The sequence below is a fragment of the Xenopus tropicalis genome, chromosome 1 (assembly GCF_000004195.4).
Source record: "Xenopus tropicalis strain Nigerian chromosome 1, UCB_Xtro_10.0, whole genome shotgun sequence".
Classification (NCBI taxonomy): Eukaryota; Metazoa; Chordata; class Amphibia; order Anura; family Pipidae; genus Xenopus; species Xenopus tropicalis.
The window spans coordinates 56,108,593-56,135,613 of NC_030677.2; the positions used below are offsets into that span (position 1 = coordinate 56,108,593).

Genomic DNA, 27,021 nt, shown 5'->3' on the forward strand with positions numbered 1-27,021 from the left:
TTGAATACCTGGCATAATAACTCCTGCTAGAGGCACTGATAATTGTATTAGAGAAAGTAGCTAAACTTTCTGTAATACTGCTGACTCCTATTATATTTTTTTTTTACAAAATCAAAATAAAGAAAGCAGGACAGAACCCTACAGTGCTATTAAATTAATAACACTGCTGGGTTCTATCCTGCTTTCTTTATTCTGATTTTGGAGTCACACCTGCACAGGGTACCTATGAGGATTCAGAACCCAGGGCTGCATTTGAGCAAGAAATACCATATGTTTGTGTTTTTTTATGATTTAGAACAAGAAAAAAGAAGAGGATTAACAAACAATGCTTACTATGGCAATTATATTTACAAACAACTTTAAAGGAGAAGGAAAGGCTGAAATCACTGGGTAGGTACCAAAACTTAGGCAAGTATTTACTTACGTGATACCTGATTTTCAGTAAGCACCCCTGAGCGATATTCTTCCTAGTTCTCCTTCCTTCACGTGGCTGCACGAGTGCAGTAATGTAAAAAGCCAAACTTCAACAACAACAAAAAAAAAGTGGCCTTTTCACTTACTGTTCTGGGGGTAGCGAAGAAAGGTGAAATGGAATAAGAGGATTGCTCCACGGTGCTCACTGAGAGGAAACCTGTGTATCAGGAAATCATTTGGCACCCCCAGGGATTTCACCTTTTCTTCTCCTTTAAAACCAGTGAAAATTTTTATTAAGGTATTATGGAAAGTGGCTTAGAATTATATTTACTTTAATCTTTTTCTCTGCAATGTCAGTAACCTTCATTTTTCTTTAAAGTTTTTTATTTCAGTTAGTTGTAAAAATGACTGCTCTGTCTGACATCACAGGCCACAAGACAGGTACCATTTTAGTGTGAGCATTTTCAGTGCCTTTGAAATAGCATTACATGGCAACGTCATATCAGAATAAAACGTTGTATTAACATGCAGCAATTCTCACAGCTCTCTGAAGGTGCTGAATGATTTATTGATGGTTTCTCCTTTTGACTATTGCAGTTTCTATGGAGACTTCTGATGGCAAATTTATTCTAACTGTGGGCAGGTGCTATTGAGTTATGAAAAGAATGAAAGACCGCAGTAGATTTCTAAAGAAAAAGATGAAAATGTTGTATTCTGGTCATGAAGATTGGGCTATTTTTCTTAGCATTCACATGCATTTTTAGGGAGACAGATTTGCTCAATTCACCAAGAAACTAATGGAAAAATTTGGAGACCTGGTTCAATTCCACACCCTACCCTTCCACAGTGACTCTAACATTGATAGCTGATAGCATATAAATGAGCATGCTGGTTCCTTAACAGGTATATGTGCATATTGGAAAGTTGCTTAGAATTATGTTTTTCTTTTACCAGGCAAAAAAATGATATTTTGGGTTGACATGTCCTTTAACCCTAGACATGCCAGTATAATTACTCCAGGAAAGTGACAATTAGCATTTTAACCCCAGACGTGACACTATAATGACTGTAGATATGGCCATTGAGCACTACGTTACCTCCAGACATACCAGTGAGATCTTTAATGTCAAAAAGCAGGATGGCTGGATGTTCCACAGTGGAAAGCACAGCCATCTTGAATTTTTTTCTTGAGAAGCAGGGAGCTGCTACTGAATATACAAATAGTTCATAGCCTGTCTGGCGTAGGGCGGAATTTTCAGAAAGCACTTTTCCGTTTGCCGAAAATATCCACCCTAAGCCTCGTCTGGCATTAGCCTAAAGGATAGCAATATCCACAGGGCGCTGGTTCAAGCCCAGGCTTATTGGCGACCCCTTTCCCTTTTTTCCTCCCTGGATGCAAAAATAATGCCTCCCTGGCCAATAAAATTAATGCTTGATGTCAATGTTATTAATAGAGAGAAGAAAGAAAAATATAAGAAGGCTGGTATTATTTTCCCAGAAATGTTGTCAACTCTAGCCCTTACACGTATTTGTATCCGCACATGTCCTGTGCTGCTACATCTACTAAATGCATGTTGCAGGGTTAAACTGACCACATGGAAATAAATTGCAATCAGAACTGTGTTTCTGGCTAGAATTTTTTAGACGTATCCCAAATTTTCAAGTCATCTGTTAACCATGGGCACAGAAACATTAGGGCAAAGTCATTAGGTAAAAACCTGTATTTCTAAGGCTAAGCCTGTATACAACCATGAAAAAGCCTTTGCTGCAGCCTAAATAGATCAATTCTAGGCTTTAGAAAAAGCTGCAGGAAAATCCTACGTGGTTTGTGAACCTACATGAATTTCCATCAGTGGATATAAAATCAGGGAGAAAAGGAAAAAACATACTCGGGATTCATTTATGATGGTGGGGCAAGGTGTAAAGTGTAACATATAGTCACACTTAGAAACTGAGTGTAGTCCCCTATCATTAGCAGGTCGGTGCACTAGAAAAGCCCAATTTTGATTTAAAAAAACTGATTACAAGGGACGGCAAAGGGCACAATGCCACCTGAGGCAAGGTTCTCACCTTGAGTCATGGCAGGAGCATCCCTGTTGCCAAAGCATAACTAAACCCTGTTAAAAAGCTGCACTACTGCACCTGAGATTTACAGCTTTGCATTGCTGAGTTCCATATTGTAATAGTAACCAATGATGTCTGCAGGCCTTAAGTTTCTATTGCACAAACACAAATACAAGTGATTGCTTAGAAAATGAGGATAAGGAAAGGTATAATCACTGGAGGGTGCCAAATGCTAGGCACCTACACCCTCCCAGTGATTCTATTCACTTAACTTTCACCCTGGGCCAGTGTTTCTGTTGTAGAAAACTGCACCGGCCCAGGGTACATGTGAGCGAGAGATCCTCTTCCTCCTGTCTTTTTCAAAATCCTAGGCCAACAGAAGTGCAGTAGAGTGAAAATGTAAGTGATTACAATCACTGTTTGGCACCCCCCAGTGATTGTTACCTTTTCTTCTCCTTAGCTTAATTATTTGCGCATGCTTACTCTCAGAAATATTTGATGACAATGAAGTTTATGAAAAAAAGATAAGCAGAGACATGTTGATGAGGTATGAGATATATGGAAAAAATGTATAAAAGTCCAGCTTCTATATGGTAACTTACCGGACAGAAAAAGGTACCCTCTACTATGTGTTTAGCAACAACATTATTCTCAGCAGACAAAGACATGATGAACAGCAAAGCATCCCGAGCCTGTTGCCCCACTGTGCCTTCTCTATGGATAAATGGTATAAGTAGAGAAAATATAAGGAAATTGGCAGCTCCTTGGTCTTCACTAGTGTGGAAAAACAGTTCTAAGATGGATGGATCTTTGGCAAGGATTGAGCAAAGTTGATTAAGAAGGACAGCCAGTTTTGTCTCCACCACTGCAGTAGATGTACCAGAGCAAGCACTTAGCAACATCATCAGAGGTTTTAGAATAGGCTTGTGATGAAGCAAAGGCTGGTGAGACTGAGTGACCAATAACTCATACATCTTGAGCTGCTCATACTTTGTTTCGTCGGTAAATTCTCTCCTTAAGCTCCACAAAAACAGCTTCTCCATAATATTCTCAGACACAACATACTCCAGTATTGGTCCCATGGCAGCATCTGTCACCTCTTCCTCAATTAAAAGCATCAACATATGTTCAACATAGTTCTGTACGGCGCTGACTTCATCAGCAGAAATTGATCTATATTTGGCCTGAGTATTCTTGAAAGGATCGTGGCTCTCTAAAATACGCTGGACCTTAAAATAAGAGAAAAATTAAATAAATAGAGATATATATGATCAGAAAGCTGTAAAAAAAACTTTAAAATCAGAAACCTTTTAACAAAAAAATGGCATAATCATAATATGATACATCTTTCATTCTTTTTCTCTTTTTGTTATTTCTTGAGCAGAACCGGACAAACAGGGAAAGTGAAGCTATGCCATGTTTTGTCCTCACAAGGTAAAAAATGAAATTACCAAGAAAATACCAGTATACAACTTTACCTGTGAAAGGTTAGTAAGCAGAAGCTCAATCTAATTATCTATTTCATCACTAAACATAGAGTAGCTTATACTTCCTGGCAGGGTCGGGCAGTGATGTCATGGGGACGGGGAAGAGGCAGGGGCCATTAAATATCTGGGCAGGTCTATGATGTGGCACTTGGCTGATCAATCTCAGTGAGTCCTGCCCGGTTTTCCTAATTTGAACCCAGACAGCCCTTCCAAAAACCAGGCTATCGGGTCAAAACGGGACAGGTGGCAACTTTAGTCCCAAAGTATATTATAATTGTGCACAAACTGTGCATTGCGTCTTTTCCGGTAATGCTGTATACTACATAGGGCCAAAAGTATGTTCAGTACAAGCCCTGTTCATTCCACTGGTATTGAACAAGAAGGTATACTGCCTCGTTAAAAGATAAAAAACCATGGTATGCATTATAAATGACATCAAAAGCTTCAATACGTCTAACAGCAGATGAGGCTACTAAAATAAATCACTGTTGGCATCTATAAAAAATTGCATTGCTAAGCATGCAATGCAGCAACACCCACTAATAAAGGTAAGTCTAATTGTCTTGCCTCCGGTGACACTTTACTAGGAGCAACAAAAACCCTCCCTAGTCATTTTAACAGCCTCCCACTGTTTTCTAGCTGGGTGTTTCATTCTATTTATCATGGAAGAGTCGTTTACAAAGCTGTCAACCTGGAAGAATGGCGACCCAGGGGAATAGAACATTTTTTTAAAGCAGTGACAACACCACACCTGCTCTTGTCCGGAAGTGATGTCACTGTGCATGTGCAGATGCCCAGATAACGTCACTTAAGGCTTTCCGTGCATGTGCACACTTAACTTTAGGGAGAAACTGAAAACTGAAAAAAATCAGCCCCAAACACTTCTTTTTAAAGCACATTTCTTCTATATTTAGATGAGCATATCCTAGGAATACTGGGAGTCTAACAACATCTCAACACCTACCTGTTGCAACCTCACATAAGCAGAACACCACAGAATTAGCTGTGGAATATTTCCATTCATTATTGTATTTACTACAACAGTTTTATATACTAATGTCTTTACTTATCTAATTTGCAGTTAAATCACTCGTTATACAACCATACATATCAAGCCTGTTGGCATTATAGTGAAAAACACACTTGAGATGACAGGGCTCATTTATGAAAGCAAGTGCTAGAATGGACATGAATGTAGTGTGCCTTGACACAATTCATAAAGGCACTTAAGCCCACACAGGCGCCAAGAACTTCCTCCAAGAAGTGCTAATGTGCCTGTTCAGCCTAGTCTAACAAACTGCAGGCAATTTAATGTAAGTATGAATGGTACACTTTAGCATGCCAGAAACAAAGCCATGCCAACTCTGAAACTGTGTGCTGCAATTAGCATAAGATTCAGAAAAAGTTGGGGGTAATTTGTGCTGTATTGCAGGTTTCCGGAGATACTATAGAGAGAAATTATTCAGCTTACGCATTTGTTGCCGGAATATTTGCTGCATGGTTAGAACTGAAGTGGGAGTAGAACAGGAGGGAGGTGTAAGGAGTGCAGGCTAAGGTGTGTTATATTATGGGATGAGTGTTAATCAGATTTTAAAGATAGCATGGGTCAGATCCAAGGCAAGTCTGCCCTCATAGCATTTGAAGACCATCCACTTAGGCATCATCAGAAAGGTAATCAATTTAAATATCAACCTTCTTGTAATTTAAAAACAACCCCCCCCCCCCATACTGAAAAAGCAAGGTTCTAACTTCCATTAAAAAAAACAACTGATCATTTAGTGTTCAGCACAAATGTTACCATTCTTTACCTATTCATATGGTTAGTATATATAGTAATAAAACATGAGAGTGTGGCGTACGGTATAGATGTCTATTTGCATTTCCATTTCTGTGTCAGACATTCTGCCATTTTGGTCTAATAAGGTTGTGCCTATTTAAACCAATCTTACATATCTGCACATAAAATATCACTAGCCTATGTAAGTAATCAAGTTATAAAGTGTACCAGGTAAGAATTATGCCAATGAGTAGCTTGTGCAGAAATTTGTAGCTGTATATTGTAAAAAATGGTACATTAGCATAGAATAATATCACTACTGACACACATTTAATAAAAACAGGAGAAAAATCTGCCTGCATCTTACTGATACCATATATCCACGTATTCAAGATTAAAATACATTCCATTAAAGAAAACTGAGGAGTCTTGATATATATAACGTTTACTTTCCACGGGTGAACTTATTCTAAAAGAACTATACATTAATTTCTTTCTGAAACTGATGCATCTTCCAATTCAAAATGAGTACAATTTAAAGCCCTTTTAATCTCTTTTCACACTGCAACTCCCAGCGTCCAGATCTGATCTTGTGTTTCTTTAAAGGGGTGGGTTAACTTTTAGTACATTGTAAAATGGCCAATTCTAAGCATCTTTTCAATTGGTCTTCATTTTTTATTTTATACAGTTTTTAAATTATTTGCTTTTTTTCTTTAGACTCTTTCCAGCTTTCTAATGGGGGTCACTGACCCCTGCAGCCAAAACAATTGCTCACTGAGGCTACAATTTTATTGTTCTTTTTACTTTTTATTACGTACCTCTCTATTCAGACCCTCTCCTGTTCATATTCCAGTCTCTCATTGAAACTCTACCTTAGCAAGTCTCTGGTTTCTAAGGTAATTTGGACCCTAGCAACCAGATAACAGCTAAAATTCCAAAATGGAGAGTTGCTGAACAAATAGTAAATAATAATAACTAAAAAAACACAAATAATAAAAAATTAAAACCAATTTCAATTTGTCTCAGAATATTACTCTCTACATCATACTAAAAGTTAACGTAAAGGTGAACAACACCATTAAGTCAGTCTACCATGGCTATGCCTGGCCAAACCCTAAGGGCTTTGGCACACGGGGGAGATTAGTCGCCCGCGATTAACTCCCTGTTCGCGGGCGACTAATCTCCCCCGTGTGCCAGAGCCCTAACAGTGTGGTAAGCTGCCCCTTGTAATTACCACTGTAGTCAAATCTTCCTACTTCCTACTCACCCTAAGCATTCACAAGAAACTGCCTAGCAGGCTGCTACATTTCAGCTGGGATGCAGGCATCGGGGGAAAGTATAGACCCTTCCATGTATAGGATTTGTGCTGAACATACCCTTTGCCAATCGTTTAATCAGGAAGAATTTATGGTTTTTGTTATTTCTTGAATTAAAACAGGGAGATTGAAGCTAATCCATGCTTGGTCCTTGCGAACTTAATAATTAGATTACCGCTGTATAACCCCCCCCCCCCCCCCCATTTCACCATCTGTTGTGATTATTTATTTAACTCAAGAAATATTTAAAAAAAATAGATTTTTCATGCTTAATACAATGTTGCCTGATAGTAATTTAGCCCCACAATTGTCTGGGCTGCTGAACTTGGTATCATTTCCTCCTGTTTTAAGAACTTACACATGTTATAATATCCACATTCAACTAGGAACACGGTTTATTCAAACAGGTAGCAAACATAATGTACAGTCAGTAAGCACCTGAAAAGAAAGGAAGGATGTTCACACCCAAAAACCATTCAGTCTATAGTAGAACCCGATCTCAGGTCTTTTACAGAGAGCTCAGGATGACAGCAGGGCTCCCAGCTCTATTCAGTTCCATTTGTTTAATTTATATAAAATAATATTTTACAGAATGCTTTCATTTTGACAGAAATAAAGAGCAATAACAAGGATAGATTTGACTCCCAGGCATTGAATAATGGGATGACATGGCTGCACTTTTTAACTGAACAAAGACTGAGAACAAGCTGTTTAAGAAGTTTTTTTTTTACTTAGTGTACTTGAGATGCGGAATATATGCAAAAGCTGGACTGACAAAAGATAAAAAACCTTATATATTAAACTGATCACATGCAATCCCTGTCATAGCTAAAAGCAATCCAATGCCAAGACTTTCTGTTCCTACATCCTTCTACACTGAGTGTGTTCTTTGCAGTAACAGTCAACAAAATCTTCAAGGTCTACAGCCCATCATTGCTATATATACTCAAGGTGATGTCTATATACTCTGGGTAAAGCAGGTTAACTTACTAACACCAGATAGATTTACAACAACCAAGCAACAATTTGTTCTGATCAGCCTATTACAGGTAATACAATGAAAATAAAGATCTGGTTGGCAGCTATCGTAACTACAGTACAGTTAGAAAAGAACAGAACCAAAACTGGAGTGTTCATTTTAAACTGGGCTGCTTATATCCCATTTAAAAAGACATTTTTTATGAGTGGCAAAACTAAGCAAAAATCCCACGATTGTTCATAAACGCTTTATCATCGTAGTATATGAATGAGATACAACCCAGGACAGAATACCAATTTAACTTATATTTATAAACCAAAATACTGACTTAAATAATTGCCCATAGGTTAAAGAAAAACGATATCAAGCAAAATGTTTGCAAAACATTTACAAGCAAAAAAAATTTTTAAATTTAATATTTTCCCTCTATAATACATATTTTTTAAGCTTTTCCCATGCACAATTTGTAAATTAGCAAGTTTTAAACCAGGAAGACAAGTAGAGACAGAATGAAGGACATAAGAATTCATAAGAGCTCACTCGCCCTCCCATCAGAATATGTGATCTGAGCTACCAACAGCTACAGGAGACCAAGCTAAAATGGCAGCTACTACCTTAAAGGAACAGTAACACTAAAAAATAAAAATGTTTTAAAATAATTAAAATATAATGTACTGTTGCCCTGCACTGGTAAAAGTTGTGTGTTTGCTTCAGAAAGACTACTGTAGTTAATAGAAATAGCTGCTGTGTAGCCATGGTGGCAGCCATTTAAATTGAAAAAAGGAGAAAAGGCACAGGTTACATAAGAAGATAACAGATAACTGTGTAGAATACAATGGAAATCTATGATACTTATCTGTTATCTGCTTAGTAACCTGTGCCTTTTCTCCTTTTTTCAATTTAAATGGCTGCCCCCATGGCTACACAGCAGGGTTTTTATATAAACTGTAGTAGTGTTTAAGAAGCAAACACACAACTTTTACCAGTGCAGGGCAATAGTACATAATATATTAATTATTTTTATACACTTTCATTTTTTGGTGTTACTGTTCCTTTAAACAAATGGAGGAAGCTTCTAGGGCTCTTTACTCAGGTATGGTAAAGCTTTTTGCAAAATAAATATAGCTTTCTAGATTGCACTAATGTGGCTAATCTATTGGCAGTAAAATTACTTTCCTTTTCCTTTAATGCACCTTACTGACTTTGACAAATTGGTAGAAGCAAGGTCCTTGTATATTTCACACTATATTTTACAGCTGCAACAGCCTGGAGCCAAATAATTTTACTCACCCACAGATACCTACACACAAGAGCATTACTGGTGATCACAAGTAGTTTGAAGCACAAGCAAACACCTTTTCTGACATAGAAAAACAGGGACCTGTGGAAAACCATGGCGTTATGAAATATTCTTTGCTAGGGATCCTTAGTAAACAAGGCCTCCATCACCCTTCCCTCTGTGTTCCCCATCCGCAACCTTACCATTAAGGGTGACTACCCTAACAGAAAATCAAAACCACTTTGATACACGTTTCAACAAAAGAGTAAAGTGTCATTCTGTTTATCACACAGGCCATTTGTTTTTAGGAGCACTTTTATAAGTTACATTTTATATTATAGCATATAGAAAATGCTGGGAAAAAAAGCTAAATGGTATTATTTTGCTTATTACATCTGTGGGCAAAATAAGCAAGGGCATGATAATGTAATATCACATAATCAGGAAAGGAGATTCATTTTTGTTTACATTCTTCCTTTTCCTATCACTGTATTTAGTGTTTTACAGTCTGGTGCAGTTATTGCCTTTTTGACTTGACAGAACCTAAAAAAGCTACCATGTGGAAACTTTACTATCCATGAACAAGTCCTGGTGCATAATAACCGGAAAGTTTTGACCTACAGAGAGAACTGCTCAAGGAATGGAGTCTAAAATTATGGCTAGAAATTATTTATTTTATATACTGAAACTGTACCAGCCCATAGGGTTAGCAGACCATAAGGTAATCATCCATGCCTTCAAAGTGTCAACACACAGTGGGACCCTGTGATCTTGGCTATTTTTGAGCACTAGTCACAACACTAAAGCCTGATGTTGACCTGGACGCATGTGAGCAACTGGTGGACAACAGCACTTTCAAAGGAAGAATAAAAAAAGCCTTTACAAGTTAGTAATAGATTACCAAAATCTATTTTATAAGTACAGCAAATATGTTATCATTTAGTTATGTGAAGAATTTACAATAACAGACAAGTACATAAAATATTTTATTTTGTTGCCTTCTGTGTCCCCTCACTTGATTTTTGAAAATAATCAAAAGAATATACAAAATATTTTATTTCTTACCCTTTTGGTTACCAATTTGATCACATTTCTTGTCTCGGTTTGCAATACTTAATTTATAATTTGGTTACAAACTACAGTATATCATAAGAAAGCCATGCAGTATACATTAACTTTCATTTCATTTCAAAAAGTGTTATTTTCTACCTGACAGGCTCAACTAGTAAAGCTATGATAATGAATCACTACAGTGACCATTGTTCTTCAGATAAGATAAATGAATAATGGCATACTACATTTTTGTTAGGGCTCTGGTACACGGGGAGATTAGTCACCCGCGACAAATCTCCCTTGTTGTGTGCGACTAATCTCCCCGATATGACATCCCACCGGCGAAAATGTAAATCGGCGGTGGGATGGCATACGCGGCGGCACGATCTCCGAAGTTGCCTCTCGAGGCAACTTAGGTGATTTCCGCAAATTGCGCCGCCGCGTACGCCATCACACAGCAAACAAAGCCTCTGATAAATGCATTCTTTGTACAGGTATTAGATCTGTTATCCAGAATGCTTGGGACCAGATAATATAAACATTAAAGGAGAAGGAAAATCTAAGTCACTTGGGGGTGCCAAAATGTTAGGCACCCCCAAGTGCTTAGATCGCTTACCTTTTACCCCGGGCTAGTGCCCCTGTGCGGAGAGAACAGCACCAGCCCGGGGTAGCAGTGAGCGCTTCCTGCTTCCTTTTCGCTTGCGCGCGCATGCGCAGTAGAGTGAAAAGCCGAACTTAAACAACAAAGTCGTCTTTTTACTCTACTACGCATGCGCCGGCCGACGGATTTCACCGGCAGAAGAGAAAGGAAGGAGGAAGCGCTTCCTTCAGGTACCCTGGGCTGGTGCTTTTTTCTCCTAACAGGGGCACCAGCCCAGGGTACAAGGTAAGCGATCTAAGTCACTCGGGGGTGCCTAACATTTTGGCACCCCCAAGTGACTTAGCCTTTCCTTCCCCTTTAAATAAACTTAACAGGATTGCTTTGCCTCCAATAAGGATTAATTATATCTTAGTTGGGATCAAGTACAAGGTACTGTTTTATTACTGCAGAGAAAAAGAAAATAATTTTTAAACATGTAAATTATTTCATTAAAATAGAGTCTATGGGAGATGGTCTTTCCATAAATTCAGAGCTTTCTGTATAATTGGTTTCCGGATAAGTGATGCCATACCTGTACATACAACTGTATTGAATCATTTTATTTCAGAACCAATTATTATTTAATGTATAGAATATCTTTAAATATTTAATGGGAGGGGAGTTTAAATACAGATGTATACCTGAACAATGACAGTGCACTCTGTAGAAGGGAGCACTGATAACGGAACAGAGGGTGCAGGTCCTGTGCTCCCCCTTGTCCTTTGTAGATGAAAAGTGAAAATAAAAAGCCATGAATTAAGAAAAGTGTAAGAAGAAGAAAATTGTTTTTATTATCTCTTTCTTTGTTTAAAGTGCAAAATATTAATCATAAATAATAATTCAATTCTGATTATTTACAATTCCTCTTCATGCTAAATAGTTACATAAAACAAGTGCTTATGAAATAGCTGATATATCTATACAGGATTGCTGCATGAGCCTGCAGATTTATCCCTGTGACAGAAAAGCTGCAAACACAGAAATAGTCAGTACAGGTATAGGACCCATTATCCAGAATGCTCGGGACCAAGGGTATTCCGGATATGGGGTCTTTCCGTAATTTGGATCTCAATACCTTAAGTCTACTAAAAATCAATAAAACATTAATTACCGTATATACTCGAGTATAAGCCGAGTTTTCCAGCACTCAAAATGTGCTAAAAAAGGAATCCTCGGCTTATACTCGAGGCAAGAATCCTACCGGCGCAGGTCCCAATTAATCCGTCAGTGCTCCTTTGTATTCCAGTATTGCTCATCCTGCAAAGCTCCTCCAAACGACACGTGAGCGGCGAGACTCAGGGGGGGTGCCGCTCGCACTTCCCCCCCATGGCGCGGCTTGGCTCAGCGCGCCGCTACCACCCGGGAGTCTCGCCGTGTCCTCATATTGCCTCCTCATATCGAGGAGCTTTGCCAGATACTAAATCTACAAACCTGCAAATCTGCAGCATCTGCGCGCCGCTCCCAGTGTGTCCCGTCGCTCGTCGCACCCTCGCCCTGCCCACCTGTGTGTGGTGTGGTGTGCGTTGTGTGCGTACGCCCACATGTTGTTTGGAGGAGCTTTGCCGGATACTAAAATCTGCATTCAGGTAACGGCTGGGAGTAGGTTCTAGCTACTGTAATATCTATCCATATCCTGCATCCTGTGTCTTTGCAGAATACTAGAAACTATTTAAAATCACCTGATAAAACCTAGATCCTAGTCAGAAAGGATCCTGAAATAGTGTACCATACTTGCACAAATCTTTTTTTTTTTCCCAGGTTAGAGATACTGTAGGTGATGCACAATAGCTAGATAGGTCTGTTGACATCAAAATAGCTCTTTTTTAGAAGTTGATTATAGTTTTTCAGTTTGTTTGGTTTAATGCTGTACTATGTCAAGTTACCAGTAGTGATTAACAATGTGTGAGGGTCTGCCTGGAACCAATGGGCTCATTTGTTCATTTATGTGTGCAGGAATCCCGTGCTGAGTGTCAGGCATGATGTTTATTGTGCAGCAGAGAGTTTCTCACACTAAATTATTTGCACTGGTAAAACATTATCCAACAAACAATACTTGTAATGTAATGAGTTCATCCTAGTAATAGTAGTAATAGTTCTTTTATGGAAAGGAATGCGGCTCTATTAATATACCCGTTTTAATTGCCCCCAACTTGTCCAAACATTTTATTCATGTATTTTGTTGCAGGCTTTAATGAGGTCTGCATGCAGTTTGCCTAGTTCAGCTGGTGTTAGAGCTCAATGGTGCTGCAGAGCTGCCCTCACATCTAACACCCTATTGAAATGATGTGTGCAATATCATAGGAATGCCAAGGTTAAGCACAGTCCAATAGAAATGGGGAGCAAAGCGTGGGAAACAGGAAAGTGCATTAGGATAACAACAGCTTGTAGGCGCCCCTCTTTAGTAATGGCCCCTGAGTGTGTGCTTATTCTTGACTTATACATCTTAATATTATTGAAATAGGAAGTCTTGTCTGGCTTTGCGCAATGAAAACGTTATTCCGAGTACCGTATATACTTGAGTATAAACCAATCCGAATATAATATATAACATAATATATTATGTTGGAGGCTTATGTTAGGCTTATACTCGAGTCAACAAGTTTTTCCAGTTTTTTTAGGTAAAATTAGGTACCTCGGCTTATATTCGGATCGGCTTATACTCGAGTATATACGGTAAACCCAACAGGATTGTTTTGCATCCAATAAGGATTAATTATATCTTAGTTGGAATCAATTACAAGGTTCTGTTTTATTTCTACATAGAAAAAGGAAATTAGTTTTAAAATTCTGAATTATTTGATTAAAATGGAGTCTATGGGAGACGGGCATTCCGTAATTCGGAGCTTTCTGGATACCGGGTTTCCGGATAAGGGGTCCGATACCTGTACACCTTTCTTTCACTCAAAAGCCTGGTCAGCCCCACTGCTGTTAATGTGACAGTGAATCCATAGTCTGTATTCTATGGCAATCCAGCATGAACAGAACAAAAACCCTCAGACCAGATTGGGTGAAGTGAGCCATACTCACAAAATAGCTTTATGGTTTCTTTAAGCCCACATTACAATAAACTTTCTGGGGGGGGGGGTGCATAATTTATCCTGTATATCTGTACCCCACCCAATAAAGGACTCTAGCTCATATTCATCTCTGGGGTATACTGCCTCTTAAAGGTGATCTGTCACCCTAAGAAATAACTCCAAATTCTTTTCTATCATATTAGTTGAGCAAAATAAACGTAACTTACACTATACAGATAGTATAAGGGGCCTATTTATTAAAGTACGACAGGTACAAATTACAGAAAATTCGTATTTGATCGTACTGTGCGTATTTTCTGCGACATTTTCGTATAGTTGCGCAACTTTTTCATACTTTGCGACAAAATTTGTGCGACAAAATCGTCGACTACGAACTACGAACGATTCATTCAAGCTTTGGTATCGTGACTTTCCTTGGGCCAGGTTGGAGCTCCAGAGTGCCATTGAGTCCTATGAGAGGCTTCCAAAATCATGCACAGAAGGATCAAAGTCAGAAAGGTTTTCCCACCATTTACGATCGTTCGTTACGATATTTCGTGACTTTCGGATCGCCAATACGATATTATCATGACTAATACGATTTTTTTCATAAGCATTTTCGTGATATTTGTGATCATCAGAAATTATCATATGCAATCCGAATTTTTCCCATTTCGCGATTTGAACTCGTACTTAAATGAATCTCCCCCTAAATCTTGTTTCCATCAGTCTTGGAACTACTCAAACACAGCAAGCAGGCAGCTGCCATTTTGTGGACACTGTTAGTAAGGCAAGCTTTGCATCACCCCAAAATCTTGTTGGAGTACCAGATGTTGATACCCATGCACTAGCTACATAATTAGGTGATGAGGAGGGAGGGGGGAAGTGAGAAGTGCAGTGACATCTAGGAAGTGCTGAATGGAAAGCTAAAGGTATAGAGGCGGGGCAGGCAATATATTACTGACTGCTGGGATTTTTAAATGCCTTTATAATGGGTATTGATGTGTTATTAAAAAAAGGAATTTGGGTTTCAACTTGAAAATGACTTCTATTATTCAGCTCTTTATGTCTGAGTGACAGGTCCCCTTGAGTGCTACTGTAATGAAGGGGCTGTGCAACTAAAACCACTTTATTAATGTCTTTCTTCAGTGTTAAATCATCCTTTGCCCTACTGTCATGTTTGTTTTGCCATATGAGAATTATTCAGTTCTCTGAAACGAACCTTCTGTATCTGAACTAAAACAACATCTGTTGTTTTACAGCTGAATTATTTCCATTGCCACTGTACATATAAGCCCATGTCTGTCCTCTTCCAGAAGCACTATTTATTACTTGTTTACCTAATGTACTCCTGTGCTCTTGGCAAATTAAGTATTCATAATACTGTAAAGCTTCAGAAAGAGCACAGAATTAGGAGACAGTTGGGGAAAAAACAAAAGAGATGGTTGTAAAAGAAGTGTTTGTTTAATTATAAAACATAGTCCAATCTATTTATCGTGGATGTACCTTTGACATACTCTGATTAGAAACAAGCATTACTAGGAGAAGTCTATACATAAAACATAGATACCACTTTCCTTTAAAGAATAACATATGAAGTGCTATATTTTTTAATAAACTGCAGTAATGTCATTGCACACATTGCCTCAATGTGTGCAGCCTCATTAAATGTATACAGATTGACCAATGTATTGCTCTTTGAGTACAAGGAAATCACTTGCACTAAATTCTCCTACTGTAATGGGGACACCTTCAAATAGAATGTTGTATAAGAAGGGGCCTGGGAAATGAAATGCAGAGAAATATTTCAAATATTTCATACCAACTGGTGTTTCATGCCTTTGGCAAAATATACTTTATAAAATCTTCAGAATCCAACTCCTTGAAAGGTACCCACTTAGCATATGATACAGATGCCGAGGCCTTAGATACCATATTTGTACTCAATGGTATTGAGAAAGAAGTACAGGAATGCCAATGCCATACATTCTATATTTCTGGCTTATAGGAATATTGATCAAAAATCAGGAAATGTTTGTCAACTTGTAGTCTGTGTTATGTGGCACAGAAATGGTTACATTATCCTTCTTGTGTATAGCCAGATTCATTCAGCCCATGTGTAAGTGTAAGTAAGGAGTTATTTATCAATGTTGCCAAATACATTATATGTTCTCATTCTCACATTTCATGTTCTGTGCAATCTTGTTTGGTGTAATCTTCTATGCATACATGATTACATTTGTGCAGTTTTTTCTAATTTACATTAAACTAAATTATTTAAATATACTGTATTTTTCACGCCAAGTTTTCTTGTCTAATTACTACTTAATGGTCTATTATTACTCATTATAGTTCTAAGTGCTGCAGGATTGAACATATTTTTGATGGGATCAATAACTTGTTAGAATAGGGTTGCTATCTTTCCCCTCTTCAAAACTCAGATAGGGTGCAGACAGATGACATAGGGGGGTGTGATCACATTTAGGGGCAATCTAATGATGTAACAGGGGCAGAACAATAACATGGAGGTTATAGGAATGGTATCATGGCTGTCGCTGCACACCCATGGTGGATTTCAGTTCAAAATATGCTCATGAGCAATTGATAAAGAATACATTCTGTGTGTGCAGATTCACCCACAGCCCCCTCAACTCTGGATGGATTCTGTTGAACAGATATTCCTGTTGTACACTGGTCAACTAGTAACGCCTCTGCTCATACGTTTCTTATGACATAAGCTACTGTCACAAAGTCTATATAAACCCTGTGCTGTCTTTGTTCTGTAGTTCTGACTATCTTTTGCTCAGAATCCACGTACGTGTCTCATAAACCTTACCTATTTACCTCAAATGACTTTCGGTATCTGAAATTTCCACAACACAATTGTAAGCAGGAATGTTTCCATTTAATCATTGAATAGAGTCTTATACTGACAAAAAATGTTTTAAAGGCACATTTTTCTAAGACTATAATTTTATTATGTCTCTGCCAAGTGATTTAGAAAATTTTCCTTAAAAAATCTAGAAAGAAAATAGTACTAAAATGATCAGGACATTATTAAAGAGAAAGGTTGTTCACTATCAATTCACCTGATTCCAGTGGTTCTTGAAGACCATAGTGCAAGTCTCTGAATCTGCACCGTGAAGGTTTACAGGCTTCAGTCTGCTGCTGGCACTCAGAATTTGGGACATTGTGTCTCTCTTGATATTTCTCCTCCTTACGAGGTCTGTTTGTCTAAGTCATGTCCAACCTGTTTTCTGAACAGACGGTCTGGTTCTTCAGGTCATTGTCTTTTGAAACTAATCTTTGCCGTGCTTCATGTCTGGAACTGACCTGCATTGTTATAAGCAAGGGAGAAAAAAAGGAAACATTTCTTTAAGAGGTTTAGCCTTTCATGCAAAATACTGAATTGTGCGTACTCATGAAGACCTTCAAGCCTTACAATGCAAACAGCAAGTTACTAGGCAACGGCTTAGTGCCACATGTAGTATTAATAGACCATAAGTGTTTCTGTGTGACAAATGGGTGCATTTACACAGCATACTTACATACTTTTATTTAATGTCAAAAGTAGCAAATCACTTGTGTGTCAGCTTGCAGGGGAGGATGGAGTTTTCACTTCATCAATGACCAGAAAAAGTATTTGAGTGGGATAGAAAGCAGGTTTGCAACATAAATCATGTCTATTTATGGTGTGCTTAGTCATTTCCCTTTATGAAGTGCAGGTGTGAAACAACTCTCATTGTCCTGCGTATTAATTATCACCTACTCTCCAGTACAATAAAAGGGAAAAATCTATCATCGAGTGATATATTTTCAATGTGGCTAAAAACTGTGAAAATAAAAGTTCATAACAGCTTTCAGCACTTGAATAACAAAGCCCTAACTAGTGGGGCAGGTACATACGCAGTTACAGCTGCCACCTGGCCAGTAAAAATGATGCTTGCTGCCAATGTTATTGGCAAAAGAGAAGAAATATAAAAATATAGGAAAGCTGGTATTTTTTCCATAAAAGGTGGCAACCCTATATGCAGTCCAGTATATCAGTAAGGGAACTCTAGAGGTGGCCATACACAGGCAGATTTAAGCTGCCAGTATGAGTCCTTTAGACAGATTTGGCAGCTTATTTGCCCATGTATGCGGCCCCTGCCAGGCCCCTCTGATCGATATCTGCCTGAAAATCACCCAGGTGTCGATCAGGCAGGTTTGATTTTATCATCAGACCTGGGACCACTCTGGCTTATTCCTCGGTCCAATGGCTCTCATACTCATTGCCTCATCAGGCAGGTTTGGGAATTTCATCTGTTGATGCATCATATCAGCCACTGCATGGTGCCTTGACAGAAGAGGTAGAGAAGACAAGCCACAGCTCCAATTTACCAACCTAACATTACTTTCCTAACACAAAAAAACTCAACCATACTGTGTAGTGTGTTATTTGCAGCTGGAAAAAATGTAAGGCTGCTGGAATTTGGCTAACCAAAAATGGCAGAACATGGCAAAGAACAAGCAAAGTAGTAACCAAAAGACACACTCTGGGCCTTCACAGCCCTTTGGTCGAAGCTGTCTCACTTTTCTGATATGTCAAAAGGAATTTCAAGCTGACTAGTGCAGAAATAAAGAGGATTTGGATAGAAAAATTGTCCTAGACATGAAAGTTTAGAATTTGCATGTAAAATGTACAGGTAATGCTATAACAAAGCTAGGAAAGTCAACCATCATGAATGTGACATTAATTTATAATACTTCTGCTATTCAAAAAATAAAGCCTAAGGCCAGTTAAAAAAAAGTGGAAGTTTGGTAAACTTAAAAAGTTCTGTTACCTTGGAGTTATTGGGGTTGATTTAAAAAGACTGGGCAAGTTTGCACCTGGGCAGTACCCTATATCAACCAATCAGTGATTAGCTGTAACGATACCTGGTGGTCTACTGGGGCGTGCGTGACGTCATTTTGGCACCAAATTTGAATATTTAAAGCGCTTTCTGCCTGTATTCCCTGTCCAACGTAGGTTCTGTTGCTCTAAACGTTCCTGGGTGTGTTTCCTGTCTGAATTTCCATGTTTGACCTAGCCTGATCCTGTTTTCTGATGATTGCTGCCTGACCTCTTTGACTGATTTTGACTACGCTTTTGGATCCTGAATATGTACCTCGCTGCCACTACGGTTTTGACCATTTGCCTGTTTTTGACTACGCCTCCTCAAACTGATTTGTACGCTTTGGTTCCCTTGCCTGCCCAGAACATTTGCCTTGGTTCTCTCACATTAAGTCCTGGTGGCACCCGAGTAGCGGAGGGTTGCTCCCGAAGCGAAAGGTGGCTGTTATAGGCAGAAGAGTGAGCTCAGACCAGGGACATTGGCTTTTGTTCTGGGTTTTGGGATACCATGCCTTTTCATCCAACTGCAGGTAGAGCACTGAAAGCAAATACCTGATTGGTTGCAATGGGTGCGCTGTAAGTTGCCAAAGCATTTGTAACAACACAGTCATAAATATGTACTGTTGTTCTTCTGAGGCACTCAGGCTCAGATTTGTGGCATGGCCACAAAGGCCCGGGCCTAGGGCAGCGTAATTTAAGGGGTAGCATGCCGCCCTTCTGCATTTAAATTTTGCTCACATAAGGAGCACTGGGGACTGGACACGCATAAAATTCAGTGCATCCTGTCCCCAGTGCTCTGGAGAATGGGGGCAGCCTATGGGCACCCTCATCAGAAGTCAGGAGGCACTTACCAAATCTGTCCTATTCCAAAGTTGGTTCAGAATGTGTTGCTAATTTAAAATATACACCCCTGCACCAGCCACAAGCCAAGCATCCGTCACATGCAGAAAATCAGGGTGGGTGGCTGGCACAACTTCAAACACCCTTGTAGCAAAGCCCAAAGTCACTTGATGTACAACAGTATGCTTGTCACAAACACATCCAGACCAAAGAGAAAAGGAATGAATAGCGTGCTTTATTTCTAGCATCTGGCAGGCTCATATTACAGCTTGATCCAATGATAATAATATAGCTGTTGCTAGATCAAGACTTATTAAGGATTTATTATTCACGGCAGTATTGGAATATAAGGTGTGCAATTTGCAGGATCGAAACAAAGAAACATAATTCTATTATGCAGACATAATAAGGTTTACTGTGAGCAGATCCAACAAAAAGAAGGCCCTTGTTTAATGCTCTGGACACAATTCACACTCAGCTGTGCACACCACTACATTTGGGAAGCACACAACAAATCGTTTAATTTGTTATCAGAAAATAACACAAAGCCTTTGACTATGATAACATCGACAGAAAGAAAACAGAAAATAAAAAGCACAGAAGTAAATTAAAATGAAGAGGGAGTCTTGAGCGCAAACACATTTCATATGATCTGCTGCACTGCAGAATTCTCACCATGCATTCTACCTACCAGCAGAACAAGAACATAAAAGGAACCAGTAGAAATGACAAAAATACCATCCTTTAAGGATTTAATTGTAATTTTAAGAAATGAAAACAAATTAGTTCCAGCAAAAAGAAACCAGAAGAAAGTATCTGCCTTCAAATTATTTAAATGTCATAGATGAAACAGAGATCTAGCAAATTCCATCTGCTTTCTTGGTGCTTCTAAGAACACAGATAAACCCAACAGGGATTCTCTGCATGATCAATAAATTACAACAAAAAATCCACATCAAATGCAATCTAATGCAAACTATATAGCATTAAGACACAAAGTCGGTGCTTTCTTATTCAATATGGACAAAAATAATGAGCAAAACTTGGTGTTAGACAGTACTGATAAACTGACCATTCTTTCTCTGTATATAGATTTGTGACAGATGTCACTGGCAGTTGCTTGCCAGGGACATAGTACTGACGCCAGAAAAAAAATTCTTTGCTGATGCTGGTTTTTTTTATGCTAGAGAATAGCACACCCTCAGTCTGCTCCAGTTCCTACCTCTTTACGTCACAATCTCACTTAGCTAGTGGCAAATCTACAGTTTACTGCTTGCTATCGATTACTAGACTTTAGTCAAACTTGAACGTTAAAATATTACTGTTCTAGTGTTGTCAACTGATCTTGTTACCCAAAAATCAAATCCAAATAACTTCCAGTAAGCCATGGGCAGGCACTAAACCCAAAAATCCTAACCACACAATCATGTTTAACTTGCAGCATACAAGACATATTTAATTAAAGGAACAGTAACACCAAAAAATTCAAGTGTATGAAAGACATTCCAATATAATGTACTGCTGCCCTGCACTGGTACAACTGATGTTTTGCCGCAGAAACACTACTATGGTTTATATAAAGAATGCAGCTATGTAGCCATGGGGGCAGCCATTCAAAGGAGAAAAGGCACAGGCACTTAGCAGATAACAGATAAAACACTATTGTATTCTACAGAGCTTATCAGTTATCTGCCATGTAACCTGTGCCTTTTCTCCTTTTTTCCAGCTTGAATGGCTGCCCCCGTGGCTACACAGCAGCTTATTATATATAAACTATAGTAGAGTTACTGTAGCAAAAAAACAACTTTTACCAGTGCAGGGCAACAGTACATTATATTTCATTTACTTTAAAACTCTTTAATTTTTTGGTGTTACTGTTCCTTTAAAACAAAATTGCCTTGAAAAGTCAATACAGGTATCGGACCCCTTATCCGGAAACCCGTTATCCAGAAAGCTCCGAATTACGGAAAGCCCGTCTCCCATAGACTCCATTATAAGCAAATAATTAAGAATTTTAAAACTGATTTCCTTTTTTTATGTAGAAATAAAACAGAACCTTGTAATTGATCCCAACTAAGATATAAATAATCCTTATTGGATGCAAAACAATCCTATTGGGTTTAATTAATGTTTTATTAATTTTTTAGTAAACTTAAGGTATGGAGAACCAAATTATGGAAAGACCCCTTATCCGGAATACCCTTGGTCCCGAGCATTCTGGATAATGGGTCCTATACCTGTACAGCAGTATGACTCACACAACAGGGTTTTAGCTAAAAATTAGCTGACTCACTAAAAATGCCTGCAGGTAATTCACACCAAGGGTGTTATTATGCACACAGTTTACAGCGTATCTCCAAGAACCCAAAAAATGTTTTTGCATGTCTACATTCAGTAGTCATATAAACTTATAATAAAAAATCATAGCTAACCAATTCTATAATAATAATAATAAACACTGTTATACCTGACAATCTTTCAAGAGCAGCTGTTTAATTTAAAGGAGAAGGAAAGGTAAAAACTAAGTAAGCTTTATCAGAAAGGTCTATGTAAATACAGCCATAAGCACTCACGGAGTCCTCTATCAAAAGAAACACAGGATTTCTTGTCTCTTTTTTTGTAAACATGTTGCTCGGTTGTCTGACTTCCTCTCTCAGAAAAAAACCTTAATTCCTGTGGCCACAGCCTGCGCAGCACTCTCCCCTCTCCTGCTCCCCCCTCCGATAAGAATGCTAAGAACTCCCTCCCCCACTCCCTTAGGAATGTGTGATCTGAGCTATAACGGCTAGACTGCAAACAGAAAGCTATTTAAAATGGCAGCTGCTGTCGACAGCAAAAGGAGGGAGCTTCTAAGGCTCTTTACTCAAGTATGGCAAAGCTTTCTGCAGAATAAACATATTGTTCTAGGTGGCACTAATGTGATGAATTTATTGGCAGTAAACTTTCCTTCTCCTTTAACAGAGAAAAAGGAAATCATTTTTAAAAATTGAAATGATTTGCTTATAATGGAGTTTATAAGAGATGGCCTAATTCGGAACTTTCTAGGAAACGGGTTTGCGGATAACAGATTTTATACTTGTATTTGATTAGATTGCATATACTGCCAAATTAGAAATCATAAATATTAGTGCAGAACCTGTGTACTAAATGTCAGCATGCACAGCATGCATTTTACCTAGTCATATTTGGTGTTTGTCTACGGATTTACAAAATTATATGGATAATAAATTAGTCATCATAACAAACAGGATAAGCGACATGCACACATAGATACTGTATGTTTACTGAAAAGAATACTAAATGCACTATGACACTGCCAGTGTATAACTTTAACATTATAAATAATAGAAAGTAGCATGGAGGAAACATTCACTGGTAGCCAAAGCCCCACAGAAAACTGGTCCTAGTGAACCATCATTTTTGTATTGTGCTGAATACTCAATTCTCTGCAAAAGATTTTTCTAAATATAAAACCAAATCTAACCTTATTTGTATAGTAATTGCCACTATCTGCAAACAACAATTTTCTCATGCCCAATACATTGAAGTTACATGATATCAAGTGTTTCAGCTTGTACGCTTGGAGTTCAGAAGCTGAGTCATCTTCCCTAGACCCAACCACAAGGTTTTATAACAAAATCCAAAGTAAAGTACAGAGCTCAGACTGGCCAGACTGTTGCCAAAACAACTGATAATTTAACACGTCAAGGTCAAGAAAACCTAGGGGCATATTTACTAACCCACGAACGGGTCGAAATGAGTCCGATTGCGTTTTTTTCGTAATGATCGGTATTTTGCGATTTTTTCGGCGTCTTTACGAATTTTTCGTTACCAATACGATTTTTGCGTAAAAACGCGAGTTTTTCGTAGCCATTCCGAAAGTTGCGTAAAATCTGGCGATTTTTCGTAGCGTTAAAACTTGCGCAAAAAGTTGCGCTTTTTTCGTAGCGTTAAAACTTACGCGAAACTTCGCACCTTTTAAGTTTTAACGCTACGAAAAAGGCGCAACTTTTCGCGTAAGTTTTAACGCTACGGAAAAATCGGGCGATTTTACGCAACTTTCGTAATGGCTACGAAAAACTCGCGTTTTTACGCAAAAATCATATTGGCAACGAAAAATTCGTAAAGACGGCGAAAAAATCGCAAAAAATACGAAAAAGTCGCAAAATGTTCGTTTTCAAGTTGGAACTTTTCCAATTCGGGTCGGATTCGTGGGTTAGTAAATCAGCCCCCTAGAGTATCAATCAGGCAGGTTTGATTTCCCGTTGGATTAAGGAATACATGGGGTCATAAATGCAGTCCTCATTCTGACGGCTTGTATTCCTGTTTAGATTTGGGGAAAGATTATATTAGATTAGTTTATAGTGTATGGCCTGCTCTTACACAATTTACCTTTTACTAAACTGCAATCAATGCAGCACCAAACACTGCAAATTTTCAGTTTTGATTATTCTCAAAATTTTCACATTTATTAAAGTGCAATGAGGAAAAAAAGCAATGGCAATGTCTAATGATAGTCACTCAAGGTTTTCAGGATTATGCAATGTATGTTAGAAATAAAAAGACGAAAAAGACAGAAAAAAGTAAATTGAAAAATAGGTGAATCTATTGTGTGAGAACTTTCCTGTGAATTTTTACAGGTAAATGTTTCTTCGTATTTCAGTGGCACAATACAAAGTACCTGGATATTTCTGTGCAATTTCAGTGACACTGGGATTAGGCTAAAACAATGATGAGTATGTGACAGTGCTTGCTTGGAGGAATGTTAAAATCAGATGCCTCCTCTATATGCATCTACAGATTTTCCATAAAAACTCTGCAGCACCGTTGCAGCCTCACAGTAAAAGCAATCTTCTTTATTTTTATTAATCATCTTTATTTTACTTTGGGATAAAAACTGGCAGACTGTATGGTAACTAGAGAAATAGAATGATCACTGTCTGGGACAGTTCAATCACAGATTTGTGCCACTGCATATGTGAGCATTTCTGTGCTAGGGGTGTATACTGTATAAATGCCCTGCTGAAGCACAATTGGTCCCGAACAGCAACAGTAGACCAGGGATAAAAAAGGAGTTAAATTAGAAATGTCTGACAGCAGCTCTGTCAGCTGGGGATTTGTAGTTGACAACAGCTGGGGAGCTGGATGTCTGGTACTCCGGCTTTACATTTTGACAAATTAACACTGACACTAGAAACAACGTGGATAATTAATAAGTCAAGATTCAAACCAATAATGGATTGATTTTTTCATCACTGTTGCACTGTGACCAGCCTAAAATCCCCTTTAAATAATTAGCAGTTTGGTGAAAGAGATATGTAGTAAATTATATCTGCTGGGTGCTTACTGTGATGCGCTCCAAAAAGTCAAGTTGTAACACTGGTTCCTTCAGCACAAACAGCAAAGGAACCAACCGAGTAATTCACCACATCAAGATCAACAACTTCTTCTTTACGAAACTCCCAGTTGCTACACTAAATATAAATGCTGAATAAAGATATATAAAACATGCACATAGGAAACCAATCTAAAATGTCAGTACAGGTATGGGATCCCTTATCCAGAAACCCATTATCCAGAAAGCTCTGAATTACAGAAAGCCCATCTCCCATAGACTCCATTACAAGCAAATAATTCAAATTTTTAAAAATGATTCCCTTTTCTCTGTAATAATAAAACAGTACTTTGCACTGGATCCCAACTAAGATATAATTAGTCCTTACAGAAGGAAGAACAATCCTTTTGGGTTTATTTAATATTTAAATGATTTTTAGTAGACTTTATTATGGAGATCCAAATTACGGAAAGATCCCTTATCTGGAAAACCCCAGGTCCCGAGCATTCCGAGTAACAGGTCCCAAAAAGTTGCGATTTTTTCGTAGTGTTAAAACTTGCGCAAAACGTCGCGCCTTTTAAGTTTTAACGCTACGAAAAAAGCGCAACTTTTCGCGCAAGTTTTAACGCTACGAAAAAATCGCAACTTTCAGAATGGCTACGAAAAACTCGCGTTTTTCGCGCAAATCGTATTGGTAACGAAAAAGTCGCGATAATTTCCGAAAAGTCGCAAAGGCGCCGAAAAAATCGCAAAAAATACGAATAAGTCGCAAAACGTTTGTTTCCAATCCGAATTTTTTCCATTCGGACTCGGATTCGACCCATAGTAAATGTGCCCCTTAGAGGGATAACAGACAGAGGCCTTACCTCTAAGATGTCATGGTGCTGTAATATATAGATGTTTGCATGTAGGCATATTTTTATTTATATAGTGCTACTTAGGGGCAGATTTATCAAAATGTGAGTTTAGAGCTTAAAGGAGAAGGAAAGGCTAATAAAGAGTTAATCTCTCACTGCAGGCATACCTTCAGTTGTCTCAATAGTGCCCTTAAGTCTCCCCATATTTGACCTGTTCAGATGATCAGAAGCCAAACAGGAAGAAAAAACGCCAAGCTGTGTAAAGAAAGTTCCCATAATGCCTCACTTCTCACCGAGACCGAGACCAAGTGAACATGCTCAGTTTGTAAGACTATGAGTCAGCTTCCTGCTGATTGGCTCAGATCCACATTGGGGGAGTGAGTTCTTAGCGTTCTTGAGGGAGGGGGAAGCAGGAGAGAAGAGAGAGCAGAAAGCAGTGTGTGTGTGTGGCAGACACAAGAAATCTTTTGACAGATAAGTCAGTGCAGCATTTCTGTGAGTGCTTATGGCTGCATTTACATAGACCTTCCTGATAAAGCTTACTTAGTTTTTACCTTTCTTTCTCCTTTAATACATAAAAATTCACCCACATTCTATTCATTCCTATGGGATTTTTAGAAGAGTATTTATTAAATGGTGAGTTCTAGCTTTCAGCCATTGATAAATACGTTTCTAAAAATCCCATAGGAATGAATAGAATGTGGGTGAGTTTTTATGCATTAAGTTCTAAACTCACATTTTGACAAATCTGCCCCTTAATGTATGTAATGCTTCTGAGTTCCAATCTAGCTAAAAACTGTCGCTAGCTCCTTGCCAGGAATAGCTACATCAGATAGGGACATGGTGGCTGATTTAGTAAGTATATGCAAATATGACCTCTAAACATAAAAAGAACTGCTCTTTCATCAATGGGCAAAATGTTTGCTCCTGTCTGTTCCCTGGTCCACATTCTCTGTCAAACAACAAGCTACAAAAAGCATACTTTATTTTCATACAGGTGCTTCAGGAATAGGGAATGCACCCACTTTTATCTTTTTTTCTAGTTTTCTAGGCAAATGGTTCCCAAACTGTGGGAATGGAGAAGTGGCAC

General features: G+C 38.4%; 1 protein-coding gene across 2 annotated transcripts in view; it reads right to left on the reverse strand.

Moving 5' to 3' along the window:
* fam160a1 (family with sequence similarity 160 member A1) overlaps positions 1 to 27,021 on the reverse strand; it is a 91,895-nt gene that overhangs the window by 44,995 nt on the left and 19,879 nt on the right. For both annotated transcript variants that reach the window (XM_002933497.5, XM_004911147.4), the window contains exons 2-3: positions 17,116 to 17,359; positions 3,081 to 3,707 (exon numbers count right to left, since the gene is read on the reverse strand). In XM_002933497.5, the coding sequence (XP_002933543.3) occupies positions 3,081 to 3,707; positions 17,116 to 17,217 (729 nt within the window). In that variant the 5' untranslated portion in view covers positions 17,218 to 17,359. The remainder of the gene's footprint in view (positions 1 to 3,080; positions 3,708 to 17,115; positions 17,360 to 27,021) is intronic.